The sequence below is a fragment of the Nasonia vitripennis genome, chromosome 4, assembly GCF_009193385.2.
Source record: "Nasonia vitripennis strain AsymCx chromosome 4, Nvit_psr_1.1, whole genome shotgun sequence".
In the NCBI taxonomy this organism is placed as follows: domain Eukaryota; kingdom Metazoa; phylum Arthropoda; class Insecta; order Hymenoptera; family Pteromalidae; genus Nasonia; species Nasonia vitripennis.
In genome coordinates this window covers 5,605,947-5,624,684 of record NC_045760.1, presented here as the reverse complement: position 1 = coordinate 5,624,684, position 18,738 = coordinate 5,605,947, and the positions used below count along the sequence as shown (strand labels likewise).

Below are 18,738 nucleotides of genomic sequence, written 5' to 3'. Positions count from 1 at the left end.
AAAGCATATATTATAAATAAGTATTTCAATGATGTTAAAAAATGTTTTCAGCAATTTCTTTGTTTTTATTCAGACATAACGTTCACTATATTTGTTATTATAATTTCAAACGGCATTTAATATCGTAGAGTATTTAAGTACAATAAATCCATATTTTTATTCTTTCGTGATCTTTGTGTAATAAGTTGAACGTAGCCTGTTCTCGTTTGTCGATACGTCAACGTATATTGCAATTGTCGTTTAACATTGCTTATTATTTACAATTTTTTATCGAGGAACGTTAGTTTAAAGTGCCCTTTATTTTTAACGGAAAATGTACATACGCATCATACGATCAACTCTTGAAGTTCGAATGAAATTCGGGAAAATAAGTTACAAGGACATGTAATAAGTAATTTTAAGAAATAATGTTTTTATGACAATGATTACAAGTTGGATGATTTTTTGTAATGCTAATAATACATTTTCTAGAATACTGAAATCACTATACTATCATAGACAAATTATTAAAACATCAATGCACAGCTTGATATTTTAAAATTTAGTAGTACGCAGATTATAAAATTAAGTAAAAGTTACATATTGCGACATTTATTTCAGTATTCAAAAAAATGTATTATCAGGCGAAATTAAACATATTTTGATACAGAAATAGTATTAATAAATGAAACAGTTGATTCTAGAATTAATTCCTGCAATTAAAAGTGAAAATTTTTTACTTTCTTTGAATCACAGCTTTATGGTAAAATAATTGATAACGTCCGAGCTTCTGTTGGGAATCTTCTATTGGAGCAAGAAATAAATTATTATGATATGACACTGTACAAGTACGTAATTCTTAAAAAGAGAGGCGCTTGAAGCGATTGCAACAGATGTCTTAGAAGTTTTTAAAGACCAGCTAAAATGATTCTAGGATCTTCCACTGCATCCTTGATTTTTCTCAAGAACATCACAGCTTCACGCCCATCGATTAATCGATGATCGTACGTGAGCGCCACGTACATCATGGGTCGAATAACAACCTGGAACAATACAAAAAATTAGATATTCCAATTTAAAAGTAAGACTATAATGCTTGTTCTAATTTTCGTCTTATACCTGTCCTTTGACAGCAATAGGTCTATCAAAGACACCGTGCATTCCCAGAATGGCACTCTGAGGAGGATTAATAATCGGAGTTCCCATAAGGGATCCGAAAACTCCACCGTTGCTTATCGTGAAGGTGCCGCCGTCCATATCTTCAACTGAAATTTTTCCTTTCCTAGCTTTGTCACCCACAGCAGCCATGGCTATTTCGATCTCAGCAAAGTTCTTATTTTCTACGCTTCGCAGTACAGGCACGACTAGACCTTTTGGTGTGGCTACAGCTACGCTAATATCGACGTAATCTCTGTAAACTATGTCAGTACCGTCGATGACGGCATTGACAACAGGCTGATCTTTTAGAGCATAAGCAGAAGCAGCAATGAATGGACTCATAAAACCTAATTTAAGGCCATACTTCTTCTGGAAGGATTCTTGATTCGATTTACGGAAATCGATCAGGGCGCTGAAAATGTATTTAAATCGTAAATTAATAACAATAAAGTTAAAATATTAAATATATATTTTTAAATTTCGTATATGCTAACCTCATGTCGATTTCATTGAATGTTGTCAACATGGCATTGGTGTTCTGAGCATCCTTCAAACGCTCTGCAATGCGAAGACGCATTCTGTTCATCTTGACTCGCTGTTCAGTTCGGGTGCCGATGATCTCGCGGGTGTAGTCTTGCGGTGGCAGTTGTACTTTTGCACCTTCCAGAGACTTTAGATATTTGTTCATATTAACTTATAGGATAAAATATTTTTTTCTCCATTTTTGTTGCATTCAAATATTACCTGTGCATGTTTGATAGCTGCTACAGGCATGGATGCCTTGGGAGCTTGAGGTGGCGGTGGTGCAGATGCCGGTGGTGGCGGTGGTGGCGGAGGAGCGTGAGATGGTGGTGGTGGAGCTGCAGCAGCTGGTGGTGGTGGTGGAGGTGCTGCTTTTGCTGGTTCGGGAGCCTTTGGTGCCTCAGCTTTTGGAGTTTCAGCTGCTTTTGATGGAGCTGCACCACCAGTAGCACCAACATCAATTTGACACAGTTTAGTTCCAGGAGTTACAGTGTCACCATCCTTTTTGAGAATATTCTTGAGAACTCCAGCAGCAGGGGATGGAACAGGAACCGATGTCTAAAGAAAAATAAAGTTTAGATCGACTGATCATGGAGTAATAGAGTATAACCATAGGTACAATAGTTTGCCTGTCATACTTTGTCAGTTTCGATTTCACACAAAACATCATCCTCCTTCACTTGGTCTCCTTCTTTCTTTTCCCACCTTACATCTCCTTCGCTTATACTGTCGGCAAATGCAGGCACCACGACATCTTTCATCTCCCCTGGCAAATTTATGAAAGTTAGTCACATTCTTCCAGCTGTCATGTAACACTTTTTTGACAATACTTACATAATGACGAAGTTGATTGTATATATCTGGACTGAATACTCCAAGATTGGATCACATGGGGTTTGGTCTGACTGCTGGAAATGAAAGACCATAAGCAAAACTGTCACCTTCTAGCTTAACTAACATTTATTTATAAACTCACTTTTGGACATGTCTGTCCAGAACCCTTTGAGCTCTAACACAAGAAGTTGGCCCTGCAATGACGCATTGATAATTTTAAATTGCATCTATATTAGGCAAATTTTCAGAAAAATTTCTACTCAAATATGCTGGCCAGCTTACCTCCTTGATACAGCGTCCGGACTACCTGTAAAACACAGAAAAAAAATCCGAATGTTTACTTTGATTTCGACATCTCTCGCTGTTATAAAAATAATTGTCCCATTGACAGCAGTCCCGATAAATATGGTGCAAGCGCGATGAGAGCGGCGGCCCTAGCAGAAACTTTTCGTCTAGGTCACGTGCTTCGTAAGGGCGAAAAGTCGGAAAAAAATTGTCTAGTTTTCCAAGCGCGGCATATCGGCAATTTTTCTCCGCCTATTATGTAACGGAGCGCTGGGGGTGTAAATCTTCGCGGTCGCAGGCGTAAACTTCTGTCGAAAGACGGATTTTTTTATCGCGACTCCCGGGTCGTTCGATAGGTGGAAATGCAAGTTATACACCGGGTCAAAGATAGCGAGTGTCTTTCGTTCGTTGCTGCGCAAGAAGTCGGCGACAAGGAGGTGAGCCTTACCTTGGATTGCAGCAAGGTTAGACGTCTCAGGGCGCGTGGGGCGACCCGCGACGAGTTGGAAAGTATTCCGACCATCCTCAGCAGGCAGACACTCGGACTCCGTAGCGCCCGTTCTCGTGACGGAGGGACACAGGCGCACAGCACAGCACACAAAACTGTTCCCGTGCACTATCATATAGCTATGTGCACACACTCTCGATGTGGAGCGACGGGGTGGGGTGCTGCGCTCTCGCTATATATGTATATATTATTGCTCTCTATACTCGCTCTCCTTGTCTTGCACACGTCACTGAGCTTCGCCGAGCTCTCTCTCTCTCTCTCTCTCTCTCTCTCGCGCTTTTCGGTTGCTCACGCGACTCGTCTGATCAGAGCAGTTTTGGAGGTATGTTTCGTTTGCGAGCGCACTGCGTTTTTATCCTTGTCGCGCTTCTTCGCTGACGCTTCCTAAATTTTGTCTTCGAGGAAATGGGAATACACCCGAGGAGAGGTACACGCTCACACTTCGCTGGTCAGTCGCGCGACTTTCGGACTTTGAAATTATGCGCGGTCGAGTGTCACTCGTTCGGGATTGCAAAGTAGTTTCGGGATTATTACGCCCTGGTTTTGCGGTAGTCAATGAAATACAGTTTTTTGTTTTAATATAAATTGTACGTTACATTTATTACAACGTCATTTTATTTATGTACAAAAGAGAAATACGGCCATAAGCGTTAGGAATAAAAGTTGATCCGTACGTTTGGCGCATATAGAATTTCATTTATAGTTTTTAGTCTTAATTTAGGCGGAGTGCACTTGGCTGAGGAATAATTGACTATTTTCCCCTAATTTTATTATTTCGACGCAACGCTTTCTTCATATACATTATCATAGCGATTCTATGATTAGTCTTATCGTATAGGACTTTCTTCTCGTTAAATATCGCACTTACATACTAAGGATTGTATACAAAAATGACTTGACATTACATCAACTTTTCTTATCCGATTTACAATTTTTTTTAATCGAGTTTGTTAAAATAGAAACGAGTAATTTGTTTGTCATACAAAAATGCACATTTTACATCGTACTATGCGTATTATATATCTATCTATATAGGTGAATATATTACATTACATATTTATACATTCTCAGGTGTGCCTAAATGCGCGGTTGGCCACACCTGATCCGATATTCATTTTGTTAAATAATCCATCAACATTACTCTAAGATATTTTTATGGGTACAACATAAATAATTCAAACTTTTTACAATAAGTCGCCCCAAGCGCAAAACTGAGATTTTACAGGATGATGATTTTTTTTTAAATACTCGTGGTATTTAGAGAACGGCATCCTGAATTGTGAGAAACGCAATTCAAGCATCCGACAGTGTAGCACAATTAAAACTTTCCTCACAATTCAAAATAGTTATATAAAGAACTAAAATAAATAATAAATAGATCAAGATTCGTATCTCTGGAATCATTCACTCACACACTGCACATTGATTATTGTTGGCAAAAAATAAATATGGTGCTCGAACTTGACGATTCTTCGCTTTTAAAAAATCGATCGATCTTTTTTATTTGGAATCTACCATAGATGTTAAGCTGGGAGTTTCAAGTAAATCTCACACTGCCATTGGTAACAAATTGAACTAGTTTCGCACCACTCCTTCGCGATTCGCGATAAAAAAACTATGTACAAAAATTGAGACAACCTCAATGTCAAATGCGTTCAAACATTGGCCACTTTATGGACCATGCACGATTTAAAAAATTCAGGAACTTGGATTTGGCCGGCTATTTTTCTAGCTATCCAAGATGACTATCGAACACGAAATCATTTAACCATCTTGAATTGACAAATTTATTCCTAGTCACGTAATACTTTTTGTCGATCAACTAGACATTTTCGTTCGTGTATAAAATTTGTTATAAAAAAAAAAAGAAAAAAATAGAGAGAAGGAGAAAACTCGAGTTTTTCTCGTAACATAATTTAATATTGCAACCGGCTTATCGATTATTCTCTCCCGTCGTAAGAGAAATTTTTAAATGCCAACAGTAAGTACAGGTAACATATTATAAACTATAATAATAATTAATATATGATGCAATTAAAAAACTCGAATTTCCGTTATATTATTTCAGTCGTAAGTTCTCAGCTAAAGTAAGAACGTTTGTATCGTTCAAGTAAGATGCGTTGGTAAAAGTACGCGCAAGTTACTCGAGAAAGCATTAAAATGTTTTTTTTTTTAACTATAACCTAGTCAGCCTTCTGGGTGTTCCCGCTTTGCGCGATATGTAAGTAGCAGCTGCCGGTCGTTTTGCTGCGCAATCTTCCTTTTACTTGCGTTTGCTGTTCGTGTTCGTATCAGAATCCGGTTCAGAACTCGAACCGGAAGACTCGGTCGTATTAACCGAAGTACTGCAACGCGAGCTTCGCCTGCTGCTGGAGCTACTGTGTCGGCATTTCTTACTGCGCTCGACTCCACCTACAACAGTTGTTTTAAATTGTTGATAAAACAACTATTTTTTTGTATAAAATAAATCGAGCAATCACGACAAAAATCAATGAAAAACTTGCGCTTCAAGCTGCTAGTCGTTCGACTTGATACTTACTGGTTAGTGGCGTGTGAACCTCGACCTTGGCGGTGAGAGTGGCAGTGACTTTAGTAGTGATGTGTGACGGTGGTGGAACTGGAGACGTCCGACTAGAGCAACTTGTGTCTGATCCACTGCAGTTCTGTTAGTAGCAAAATAAAAACGCAGAAAAGCACTCGTTAGTTGAATTCGGGAACAAACTTGGGATCACTTAATCTCGTGGGAGCAAATTGTACAAACCTGGTTGCCACACGTTGAGGTCTCGACCTTGACTTCGGGCTGCACAATGATGCAGGACTCCTGCTGGCTGTGCCACGAGTTCGGCTCTTCCGTAATGGTCGTGAGGGACGGCTCGGCATGCAGTCTTGCGTTCTCAATCTTGTGTGGTCTTCTAGGCGGTGCGGGTGGCTTGGACGATGACCGTCGTACAATGGGCGAAGATGGTGGCGTTGGGGTTGATATACGGTCGGGATGTTCGTTCGGTATGACTTCGGCCGACGGGCCTATGAGGGAAAGAAGGATCGGGAAAAAGAACAGGCCGTTGACAAGTCCTACTCCAATCAGGCAAACCAACACCAAAAAGAAGTAACGGACGATGAACTCAAACTCTGAGAAGGCTAACATGAGAACGGCCAGGAGGGTGGTAAGAGCACCGTGAACGACTGGCGCGTACATGTGTTCCAATGCGAGACGGACTCTTCGGTCCCGACTGCCTACGCACGTTACGAAGCTCTGCAAATTGAAAGAAACCAACATTAGTATAAAGCTTACGTTAGAAAATGACTACCAAGTTTACGCAATCAAGCATCAACTTACCAAGCATATGTGGACAGTAAAGTGTACAGAGATACCGACGCTGACGACCAAGAGCACGGCAGGTACCGCGCTTAGCTTGATACCGCAGAGGCCCATGATCCCCAATAACTGAAGCACGACTCCAGCTAGCACAGCGCCGACGAGAATCGCTGCCCAGGCATTCAGCAAGAGTATACCCACAACGATTATACTGGCAATGAGTGCAACCAGGAGGGCGATACCCAGACAGCTTCTCAGATCCATATACTGTTCCCAGAAGATGAAGGGTATCCCGGAGGGAAAGTTGGGCAAACCTTTCTCTTCGAATTTACGGCAGAGCTGGCGCACACTGGTAATAAGTTCAGTGATATCAGCGGTTTCGGTGAGCTTGTGCAAGTAGAACGGCATCTGGGCGTAGGTGATTGGCATGCTCTTGGGAATTTTCAGTTCTTCGTCATCGCCATAGAACCACTGTCGGGGCTGGGGACGAAGGTTGGCTTGAGAGGCACCATACGCAAAAGCGTCGTTCGTGGCCCAAGCGCTCAAATAATTGTAGAACGCTCTGGGATTGATAATACCTTCCGAATTGACTAGGCGAACCTGCGTGATAAGGGACTTGTCAATTGGGTTGTCTACGTGTCCAGTTTGCGCAAGTAGCTTGTAAGCTAATATGCCTTCGTCGCTAGCATTCCTGAACCAGCCCTCAGCATTGAGACAGTTGTTCTTGTAGTCGCGGTCGAAAGATTCTTGAAGATTTCGCAACCAGTCGCGGAAAATGGTAAGCCAGAATTCCGGAAGACCTCCATCGTCATTCTTGATCACGTTCTTAATGCGCATGAATGATTCGTGATAATCGAGAAGTAGCTTTTGATTGTTGGGATACTCAAAGTCTCGGCCCGTTATGGCGAACATGTTGTAGAAGCCAAAGTGTTTAGTCTGCGCAGAGAGGAAGGCGTGCTCATCTGATCTCAGAGGCACGAGGTCCGCGAGGTCGAGTCCGTCATCGAGACGCAAGGCCTGCCAGGTGCTGGCAGTAAGCAGAGCAGCGAGCAGCATGACGCCGATCACTTTAGTGAATGGTCGCGTTACGAACTTGGCGTAATGCTTGGCCACAAGTTGGGTTGGCGAGAAGCTGTAGCAGTCGTTAGAACTAAACCCAGTGAGGGTCTCTTCTTCTCCAGCAAAGCTCTCGTTATTGTTGATTGATGCTAGTTTGCATCTGGAATGCACCTGGGTGCAGGCCTCTTGGGACTCAGAGTCATTGGCTCGCACACAGCACATAATGTCGTACAATCCGGCTCGTCGACGGCGCAGATCGAGACTAATCATTGCCGGGAAAATGAGCAGCATGGCACCCAGGTTAAAGAGTAACAGGACAGCTGCTTGCAGGGAAAAGACGCGCAGCGCCGGTATCGGGATGATGGCTGCAGCAAAGAAGGAAACGACGTTGCAGAGCCCCGTCAAAAGAATTGAAAGTCCGGCGCGCTTGAGGACGACGCCGGTCTGTTGGTTTCTCGGCAAATCATAGACCGAGAGCTCGGCGTAGGTGTGCGTCAGCAGGAACATGTCGTGGATTCCGAGACCAAGGATCAGGAATGGCACGATTTGAGTGCTGGTGGCATTGAAGGGAATGCCGAGAAGGGCGCAAAAGCCCAGTCCAGCTGCAAGCGACGCGATAACCAACATGACACCAGCAATGCCGATACCCGACTGGGACTTGACTCGGTCATTCCAGCGGATCAGCACCACTCCTGCGTAGAGGAACTGAAAATAAAAATTCGAGTTAGAAAAAAAATCCCAGTAGAAAAGAAACAACGAAAGATGGTTACAGTTCGAGACTCACCATGAGGCCAGAGCCAACGATAATCCTGACGAAGGACAGCTCGCTGTACTTTCCGAGGATGTCGTTCATACTGGTAGTACTGAAGGCAAAGAGATTGTACGGCCGGGAGTCGGTAGTATTTTGCTGCAGCTTGACCTGCTTGGTGAATTCCCGCTGCCAGGTCTCGAGGACCTGCGTGGCCTTCTCCTGGGTCCAGTCAGTGTACTTGACCTTGTCGGTATCGACCCTGGCATAGTAGTCGTAGAACTCGCGTTCACCCATGATCTGGATGACGGTCTGGAGGGCGGCAGCACGGGTCAGCTGACCGGTCTTATTATGCTTGGCGCCACCGACGAGCAACTCCTCGGGCCAGTGCATGAACTTGGCGGCGAAGCCGTAGCATCCGCCCGTCAGCTCGGCTCCGATGTCCGGCACCTGTGCAACAAACATAGCAAGCATCGTATTATAGCAGCGGCAATTAAGGCTCGCTCGTCGTATTATTATAGGTCGAATTCATCATCGAAATGAGAATGTAGCGGTAATGGAGCTGCTCGCTCTCTCTCTCTCTCTCTCTCTCTCTCTCTCTCTCTCTCTCTCTCTCTCTCTCTCTCTCTCTCTGTTCCTGCAGCTAATGTATGCCCAAGGTGTGCTCCCTCCCGCTCGCTCTCTCTCTCTCTCTCTCTCTCTCTCTCTCTCCGTCTCCCTCCCGTTCTTCCGCTGCGTGTCCGACCACCGGCGTAGCGCAATAATGACGCACATCTCTCGATTTTATTATTTTAATGCTGAACGCGGCCCACGCGACTCGCATACTCATACGACGACGTCGGCGGCAGCGCGGAGGGAGAGAGAGGAAGAAGAAGCGGGAGGAGCGTCCGGCTTCGCGCAGCCTCGGCTCTTTATTTCATTCAACGTCTTTCTCGCTCCTTCTCTCTCTTTCTCTCGTGTTTCTCGAGGCTCCTCCGATGCACGGGGCCTGCCTTCTCGCTCTTTCGCCCGGCCGACTGGATTATACACGAGCTAGCTGCTGCCGTCTCTAACCGCCTACGGTGGGAAGTCGAGTCAAGTCAAGCAACAACGCGAGCCCATCAACCAAAGCAGCCGGCTCTTTTTTCTCACTATTCTCCTCCCTCCCTCTCTCTCTCTCTCCGCTGCTCTATTCTCGTTGCATAACGAATCCAAGTCCTTTTTTCATTTAGCCCGTGCAAGGCGCGCGTTATAGATACAATTAGCTCGAATCGAGGCGCTCGTAAAGGAACGTTGAATTCACCGGATTACGCGTCATCTTATTATACAGGCTTACCATACCCCGGCCCCATACGTGAGCGGTCATATCAGCCGGCTACTTGCGACGGAAACGTTATGCATAAACATCATCATGTTCCTTACCTGCAGACTGTGCTTGTTGGGCGCGCTTTCCGGGCACTCGGGATCCCGAGGATCCAGACAGGGCTTGTCCAGGTAGCCGTTAGTGATACCCGCTCGCTTCATGTAGTCCTCGAGGATCTTGTAGGAGAAACTGTACTGGGCGAAGCGCTTCTTCATCTCCTCGAGCATGAGCGTGGGGTTCAGGCTCGTCCACTTGAGCGGCTCGTTCCATATGTGGCTCCTAATACAAAAGTCGATATATTCGTAAACACGATCGCAAGAAATTTCGTAACGTCTCTTCCAGGTACGAGCATAATCATCAGAGGGGGAAAAGAAGTCGTGAATGGAACTTACGGTACATAGGCAACATGGGCCCCGAGCATTTTGCTGCCTTCCCAGAAGCAATCGAGGGGTGTGATGATGGCGCAGGGAATGATGTTATCGAAAATCTGCAAAAACAAGGCCAAAAGCGTTACATACAGGGCTGTCGCGGGCAAAAAGAGCCGCTAGGAATCTCGGTCTCACCTTCTCGGTCATGCTATTCTCGAACATCGGTATGCTGGGCTTGTAGCACAGGTCTTTGAGCGTCCAGGAGCTGTACGCAAACAAGTGATCAAGTTAACGCACTGCGCTTTTTCATACAAGTATAAGTATACAAGAAGAAAAGTAAAGCTCAAGGGACTCACGTGTCGAAGAGACTGACGGTGACCTGAGTGGCATTCCTGAGCACCGCGAGATGTTCCTTGAGCGCGGCCGTGTGGAGGATATTGGCCCCGTGATGCTTGGGCGCCTGGATGACGAGCTGGTGCGTCGAGGCCGGGGTCTCTCCAACCGTGTCTGCGATGTACCTGAGCTCGTTCTCGAGTCTGCCGCCCTCTGGAAATTGAAAAATAGCGCACTCGTTAAATTCAATCTTTCGCGCATGTGTGTGCGTGTGTGTGCATATTATACGAAATGAAGGGAAAAAAGCGAGACGAGTCTAGCCGGCTGCGCGTTCGTTCGCTCTCTCTCTCTTGAGGGGGGAAAAAAGAAATAACTCGAGACGCGGCGTATCTGGTCGTTCCGCGGCGGTCCGAGCTGAGACCACCCGAGTCGCCGGCATCGCTCGAAGGTTCTCAACCCTCTCCCTCTTGTCCGCTTCTTCTTCTTCTTCTTCTTCTTCTTCTTCTTCTTCTTCTTCTTCTTCTTCTTCTTCTTCTTCTTCTTCTTCTTCTTCTTCTTCGTCTTCTTCTTCTTCTACTATACACGCTCGGCTCTTCTCGTCACTCCTCGTCCGCGGCGCCGGCTTCCTTCTTCTCTGCCGCCAGAGAGCCGATGCCTCTTGCTTACACAGCCGCCACCGGATGTTTATGGCTCGCGATCGGCCTCTCTTTTATTCTCTCCGCGGTCCCCGATAGTCTTTCCGTTAGGAAAAGTCACTCCATGCTAATGAGAGTGCGCGTGTCCCCCGAGACGGGGAAACGCGCGCGGATTCGCTACGGAGAGCCTACAAGTGAGCTTGATTGCTCCGAAGGAGCACGAGAGCTCAGAGAAAGAGAAAAAGTCGAAAAATGAGCCGAGAGCCGAGGGCTAAGGAATTTCTTGATTTATTATCGAGCCGAGCGACGGGACGTCCCTGTAATTATTTTTCTCGACTGGCCTTCGCATCTCGCTCTCTCTCTCTCTCTCTCTCTCTCTTTCTTACACGCCATACCTACCCTTCCGGCTACTGCGCCGCGCGAGAGCTTGCGCCCGCGCGAGGGATTCCGTTAACGTGTTATTTTTCAAAATTTTCCGACGACAGTGCCGCGGACGCAGGTGTTAGCACGAAGCGCATCCTCCGCTCTCGGCTTTTCCCTGGAAGCGAGTGTAATTGGAAGAGGGAAGCGAGAGACGATCGCACACGCGGAAGCGGCATGTGAAAATACAACGGGGTGTGTGCAGTAGCGAGCGATGCATTTACATTTCCGTTGGAAAAACTGCGCCGAGAAAGGGGCCGAGTCTTTCCAGGAATCCGTCGCTTGAATTTTCAGCAGCGCCGCATGATGCGGCGGCCTTGCCCCTCTCTATCTCTCTCTCTCTCTCTCTCTCTCCCGAGGCTATTTCGGTACAGGGGAACACAAGCTGTGTATAGTCGTCGTCGTCGCGCAACGGGCGGCACGCAAGGAGCGACGGAAAATTAGAAACCCGCATTTTTTGGCTTTGTTTTCTTTTTCCTTTACTTTTCAAGATCCGCGCGCGCTCGCGGTCATTCACCAATGCGGCTTTACGGTGTTTGCGTTCCATCGCCGCCGCCGCCGCCGCCGCGGACTGTGTCACGGTTCTGTGATCATCCACGGCGGCGAACTGGGAGCGCGCAAGCTAGAGAGCGAGAGAGAGAGAGAGAAAGCAACACAAGGAGGGAGAGAGAGAGAGAGACTCAGGCACGCAGGCCCACCGCTGCTCGACTGCCTCGCTGGCGCACGGAGAGCCGAGCGGCCCACCCACGGCGACCATTCACCGGAACCGAGCTCTCCGTCCAATCTCAGTGACGCTCAAACATAACCGAGGGTGAATCTTCGGCTTGTGTATTGGCGTATACAGTCGCGATCTAAATCAAGTTAGGCGGCCGGCGTTTTAACGGGCTTTTCTCAACGGACAGCCTTTACGGCTAATTAATCGGAGCTCGCTGCTTTTCCGCGGACTAGCCAAGCATTTTAATTGGCCGGAGGATTTCGTCCGCTAATTACATCTGGATTGAGTAATTACGACGTGTATCCGCTTTCAAAGAATTTTCCGAAACTCCGCCGCGCGTTCCAAATTGGATGCTCGAAAAACTCCCGACAGTGGGTCTTATCAGTATCCCCGACTCTCTCTTCCTCCGATGGGTGCGCGCGATTTTTGCACGTGGGTTCCGCAGCGGGAAACGGTGTAGCGTTACGAGCTCGTATAAAATTTCATCGGTGCGCAGAGGGCGGCTGAGAGCCACTGCGCGAGAGCGAGAGAAGGCGCGCGGCGGCCGATCGTCCGTCCATACGTCCGTCGGTGCAGCGCAGCAGCAGCAGCAGCCAGCAGCGGCAGCAACAACAACAGATTCCCGGTGGGTCTTTGGACGAGGACGCTTTTCTGAGCGCGCGCGCGCGCGCGCGCGAGCGGTCTCCCCTCGCTCTCTTTCTTTCCTTTTATTCTCTTTCTCCGCCTCGTTCGCTATCTCTCTCGGCAGCATCTCTCTCTCTCTCCGGCTGCAGCTCGCGCGCGCGGCCACGGAGGCCTAATGAAGATGTAAGCAGTCGGCCGGCTCTCTCTCTCTCTCTCGTCCGCTGCATTTCTCTCCGTACTCTATACTCTCCCGTGTGTATGTATACAGTGTTGTTGGAGAGAGAGAGAAGCTCCAGGAGAGGATGCACAGCCCGCATCGCCGGATTTCCGGAGAGTATGTTACCCTATATAGGAGGGTCCACTGTTGGACGCCGTTCGGGGGTAGCAGAATATGGAAGATTCGTAGAAAATAAAACTCACCCTGAATCCATAGTTGGTCGACCTTGGTGTGGAATTGCACGGCCCTCAAGCCCAAGCTGATGGCCGCCAGCACGCAGATCGCCACGAAGAGGACCTTGCCCGCGTTCCTGTAGAGGAAGTAGCCTAATTGGCACAGCTGGTCCTGCAGGCGCGCTCTGACCCACACCGCCCACTTCTGTCCATCGGCCTTGCCCTGTTCAACAACAAATCAACAGCTTGTATTATCGTCATTGTCATTTATTATTGTACAATATATATATGCATATGTGTGTGCGTGTGCGTGTGTGTGTGTGTGTACAGGAGGGAACTTACGCGCATAGGCAGCGACGTCGATTAGCGCGTGCGAGGGCGAGTATCGGATGCCCAAGCTTTTCCACTCAATTAACTTGGCGCGCTCGCGAGTAACCTTAGACGACCGCATGTTGCCGATGCTGAGGACTAGTCCCGTACGCACACACACACACACACACACACACACGCGTATTCTCTCTCTCGCTCTCTCACTCTGGCCCACATGCCCCGCAGCCGTCCTTCCGTCTTACGCGCCGCTCTCTCTCTCTCTCTCCCGCCACCCCCTACTACTCTTCCTTTCTTGACGCTTCTGCTGCTGACCAGAAGGTTCTCTATATACTGCGCGATGCACACGATTTTACCGCAAATTAAACCGACGACTTGGTTTACATCCATTCGCTGCTGGAGAGCTGATCTAAAGAAGGGGATTGTTGACTTTTTTTGCGCATCGCTCGGCGAGTGTGTAAAAGTGAATTGACCGGGTGTACTATACACAGTTGGCGGTTTGTTTTGGATCTTGGGTTATCTTTATTGATTGATAGCCTTTTTCAAGCACAGGCGATAAACAGAGAGTCTGTTACAGTTTTTAAATGCTTTCGCGTTCTGATGTTTGTATACGCGGACGTGTGTGCAGGAGGGAGCGCGGTTGGCGCCGGTTGCTTTTATGCGGTGTATTTTTACGTTTCAGTTTATCAATACGAGCTGGCTTATTGTGGGAAGGTTGAGTTTAATTTTTTCTTTTTCGATCGGTATTGCCGTGGCGCGTTTGAGGTGAAACGTTTATGGCTTGATGTATACACAACTTGGACTGACATATTAATTGAAACTATAGTGAGTGCAGATTTACCGCAAAATCGCGATTCGATAACGGGTGTGCGTCGGTAAGATAGATCCCGTTAAAATGTATGTAACAGCAATGTTATCCTTCCATTCATGATCATTTCAATTAGCGGATCATTGACTGGATGAACATTAATTAAACATTATTAAGTCGAATCTCTCGGGAAAGTATTTACTTAAATTAATATGCGTATTTCTTGATGGAGTGAACGCGCATTGACATTTTATCCGAGAAATGTCGTTGAAAAATAATTAAAATCCATCAAGACAATTTATCGCTTGTTGAATTATTTTGTTAACGATTTTTGGAAATAATATAAAACACGCTCTGTATCTGTTGCCAATAAATCAATAGTTCATCAACAAACTAAATTCTCCAAGTCATAAAATTTCTTTCACACATGATCACGCAGCACCCCTCATCGCTACCGTGTAAACCCATAAACGCATCGTGAATTCGCGCAACATTTAACTCTCGTCAATTGAGTCTCGGAAATCTTTCTCTCTCTCTCTCTCGTTTTGAATAGCTTTTCTCGGACAATGCCAGGAAAATATTTATTCGAAGAAAAGAAGAAGAAGAAGCAACGGCATCCAGTTATATCCCAAAAAGATGTATCGCCGACAGTGTTACTGTACCTATACACAAGTATACTAGCGTGACTGCATTGCTCCGTGTATGGGGACCTTTTTCCTTTTACGTCGTGGCATTACGACCCTGGGCGAGCGCGCCACCACCACCATCATCATCATCATCATCATCATCATCATCATCATCGGTGAAAAAAAGAAGATGCTGCGCGACTTTTCAAGAGACTCTCTTTCGGGCATCATCGGCCAATCGAGCGAGACGGAAGTGAGCAATTGATGCTCTCGTTATATCCATCATCGCGCACGTCCTCAGCTCCGCACACGCGACATTCCCACGCGAAAAGTCGCGAATCGGCGCGCAATCGTCTGCCAAACGTTCGCCGCAGCAGCAGCAGCATCCGAGAGAGAGAGAGAGAAGAAAAAGAGCCCACAGAGAGGAGGAGAGGAGAGAGAGGTGAGGTGAGCGCAGGTAGGTACAACGCTCCAGTCGGGAGAGCGAGAGCGAGAGAGAGAGATAAAAAGTCCCGAGACTTTTGAACTATGGCGCTGGGCGTGTTCATCCCGGGATCCGCATGAAAAGAGCGTCCCGCGGCTTTTTCCAGGCATTTTCCACGGGCTACCGCCGAGCGCGCGCGACCCTCCCCCGCCGCGCGAACACAATGTACACAGTGCGAGGGAGAGAGAGAGAGAGAGAGAGAGAGAGACCTGTTCGTAAATGGCAATTTTCCTCGGAGCTTTCTTGCGCAGCTCTCCTTTGACACTGTGTAGCTGCTGCTGTGTGCGCCGTAAAAACACACTGTGCCGCGCGGCGTTTCATAAGCGCTCTCTCACGACTTTCTCTCCACTCGAGCAGGCAGCGGAGGCAGCTCATGGCCGGGGGTATTTATTATTAGCTAGGAAAGCCTCTCTCGCTGCTCGCACACGTCGTCGGCGCCCTTTAATCTTTCTCGTTGCGTCGCTGCAGCGGCGGTGGCGGTAGCAGCAGCAGCAGCAGCGCCGCGAGAAGAGAGCACGTGTGTCTCTGTGTAAGTGCGTATATATATATGTATATGCGCGCGTGAGGCAGATGCAGCTGTATAATACGCTGCAGGTACCCCCGTGCACGTACGGTGACAGCGACGCTTGGCAGGATGGGTCTTATCGATCGCGAGAGGAGATTTCAATGGCTCTCGCGTTCTACACACGAGTTTTAACAGGCCTGGGGGAGAGAAGCGAGATGACGACGGCGCATAACTATGCGGTATAGAGAAAGAGGTTAAACGTACCTTCTCGATCTGATCGAGAGCGAGCGCGGCGTCGGTCCAGCTGGGCCTGATGTACAGGTCGGTCTCGTGCCTGTGCTTCGGGCCATTTCCGTTCTTCTTAGTCCTAGTTTCCTGCTTCTGCTGATGCTTCTTGTTGCTGCTGCTGGTGCTGGCAACGTTCACCTCCAGGCACTCGGTGGTCGGAGAGGCGGAGGGGCGTCCCGCTAGGATCCCTGTAGGGCCGGACGCAGCGACCATGATTCCTCGTGCATTGGCCCGGCGGGGACTTTTAACCAAGCGGACTTGTCACTGCCGCCACCAGTATACCAGGTATACAATATACCATACAACCGCACACACGCACTCAAGCTGCAGAGAATTATAACCTTCTCTCGCTCTCCCTCTGCGATGTACTAAATACTGCTCGTACGCTGTTGTGAATTACATACGCGCACGCACGTGACGGATAAATCCCAGAGTATAGAGTGTTGTCCTCTGCTCCCTTCACCAGGAGAAGAGAAGAGAAGAAGAAGTAAGATGAACGCTCCGGTGCGCGCGTTGCGCACTGCTTGCAGTTCGGCTCTGCACTGAGTGATGAGAGAATGCCAGAATGCCTCGGCGGCTCGCGAGTCCACCAGTGCCGCGGGCCGCCGCGGTGCTGCTGCTCTTCCCCCACCACCGCGCACTGTACACTGCCTATAGTTCGCGGCGGCAGCAGCGCCGCTCCGACAGTGCCGGCTCCTCTCGCGAGCCCGGTTCAGTACACCCTCGAGCCCGACGGGCCCACGGATTCTTCTTCTCGGGGCTACCCGTGGATACAGCACTGTCGGCGTCGCGCGCGCGTTGCTAGGATACGAGGGCCCGACGGAGGACCACACGCGCGATCTCCTCTCCCCTGACCCCGCGCGCCCCGCTCACGTATACCACCGGGGCCCCGAAAACACGGGCCATGCAGCAGCAGCAGCAGCAGCAGCAGCAGCTCGAGGAAGGAAGAGAGAGAGAGAGCGAGACCGAGAGAAAACAAAGACGCCATGCAGATAAGCGGGACCAATTTTCTTCTTTTTTCTTCTTCTTCAACTCTTCGGAACGCGCGCGCGCCAATTAACCTGGATCATCCGGTTAACAGCTGCAGCGGCGTTTTCACTCGGATCCGAGGAAAATGGCACGAGCGAGCGGCGCAGGTTCAATGAAAACTATACTCTTATGGCGCCGAGTAATTACACGCCATGCGAGAGAGCCCTGCAGGAAGGAGGTAGGTTGTGCTCTGACGACTGTCTTTTATTTCACGAAATTTTCGAGCAATAAATCTCGCTCTCCCCCCCCCCCCATCTCTCTTTCTCCTCTTCCTCCCTTTAACTACCTGCGGCTCTTTCTGCATATTATACGCTCCCCCCGCGAGCGGGAGGGAGAGAAAGAGAGCTCAAGAAAATAAGGTAAATGCTGCTTTTCTGCTGTGTATTACATGTTTACAATTGCAATTACCGATAATTGCCCCCGATGCGGCGTTTTCTCTCTCTCTCTCTCTCTCTCTCTCTCTCTCTCTCTCTCTCTCTCTCTCTCTCTCTCTCTTTCTCTCCGCGGCACACACAAGACCAATGTTTACTCGCGTGTATACACAGCGCGATGCGCCGCTTTTACGAGAGGGAAAATAGTCCGGGTAATTAAATCCGGGCAATTTTCGTTCAGCGAGACTGCAGCAGCACGCGTGACAATTCGAGAACAGCGTGCGGTACGTCACTTAAATACACTTTGTCTGTACGTGTGTGTACAGTATACCGCACGTTAATTATCGCAAACACAAAGCTGCGGTCTCTTCTCTCTCTCTCTCTCTCTCTCTCTTTCTCGAATGGACGTTGATTGCTGTATAATCAAAGCTCTCTCCTTTTCGAGCTGAAGGAGAGCTCGAAAGTTGAGCGCGAGTCGCAGCTTCTTCAAAGGAGATCCCTCGGATTCTCCGAATATAAAGCTTCCCATAAAGGAGCACAAAGAGGGCTGCTGTGCTGCATAGTGTAGGTATTGCGCGGAAGGTGAAAAATATTTACACGCCTCGGCGTTCAGGGAAAACCTGCAGCGCCGCAAAGGGAACGATCAATCTTGTTTAGCATAGAGAGAGAAGAACTCGCACGCTCACTAGGCGTATAATTTTTCGGGAAAAGGCATTCCTTTGAGATTCTTCGGTTTTGTTTGTTTTGGCGGGCCGAACTACGCAGCGCATAGAGCATCGGCAACGGAAAGCGCGCGCGGCGATTAGGCTAAAATGTAAAAAGAAAGGGTGGCTCCTATGCGCAAACAGAGAATCTCTCGGAGGATCAGGTCAACCCACGCTCGGAGCTTGTTCTCTCTCTCTCTCTCTCTCTCTCTCTCTCTCTCTCTCTCTCTCTCTCTCTCTCTCTCTCTCGTTGCATGTTGTCTTGAGAGTAGGTAGGTAGAAAACGGTCGAGCGGCGAATTCCAAGCTTTTCCGGACGAGGATCGCCTGCGTGCATGTGTACTGGGAGACAGGCTTGATA

General features: G+C 48.1%; 2 protein-coding genes across 7 annotated transcripts; both read right to left on the bottom strand.

Moving 5' to 3' along the window:
- Window positions 1–44: 44 nt before the first annotated feature.
- Window positions 45–3,722, bottom strand: LOC100120735 (dihydrolipoyllysine-residue succinyltransferase component of 2-oxoglutarate dehydrogenase complex, mitochondrial). Of its 2 annotated transcripts, none has more exons than XM_001604973.6 (9): window positions 3,227–3,722; window positions 2,776–2,800; window positions 2,636–2,687; window positions 2,494–2,567; window positions 2,298–2,425; window positions 1,882–2,217; window positions 1,632–1,807; window positions 1,099–1,549; window positions 45–1,022 (listed from the first exon to the last, which is right to left on the bottom strand). In XM_001604973.6, exons 1-9 carry the CDS (start codon window positions 3,299–3,301, stop codon window positions 888–890), a joined length of 1,452 nt encoding a protein of 483 aa, XP_001605023.1. In that variant the 5' UTR covers window positions 3,302–3,722; the 3' UTR covers window positions 45–887. The 2 variants fall into 2 exon arrangements, with proteins under 2 accessions (XP_001605023.1, XP_008205526.1); XM_008207304.4 differs by having other exon boundaries at window positions 2,494–2,564; window positions 3,227–3,528.
- A 130-nt stretch (window positions 3,723–3,852) lies between these two features.
- On the bottom strand, window positions 3,853–17,523 carry Ptc (patched). 5 transcript variants are annotated; one of them, XM_008207197.2, is made up of 11 exons: window positions 16,251–17,523; window positions 13,267–13,459; window positions 10,476–10,665; window positions 10,315–10,384; window positions 10,144–10,238; window positions 9,811–10,030; window positions 8,446–8,859; window positions 6,624–8,366; window positions 6,048–6,539; window positions 5,826–5,949; window positions 3,853–5,701 (listed from the first exon to the last, which is right to left on the bottom strand). In XM_008207197.2, the coding sequence occupies exons 1-11, from the start codon at window positions 16,485–16,487 to the stop codon at window positions 5,550–5,552; spliced, it is 3,930 nt and encodes a 1,309-aa protein (XP_008205419.1). In that variant the 5' UTR covers window positions 16,488–17,523; the 3' UTR covers window positions 3,853–5,549. The 5 variants fall into 5 exon arrangements, with proteins under 5 accessions (XP_008205419.1, XP_008205420.1, XP_016840300.1 ...); XM_008207198.2 differs by having other exon boundaries at window positions 3,853–5,698; XM_016984811.2 differs by having other exon boundaries at window positions 3,853–5,704; window positions 16,251–17,522.
- Window positions 17,524–18,738: the final 1,215 nt, after the last annotated feature.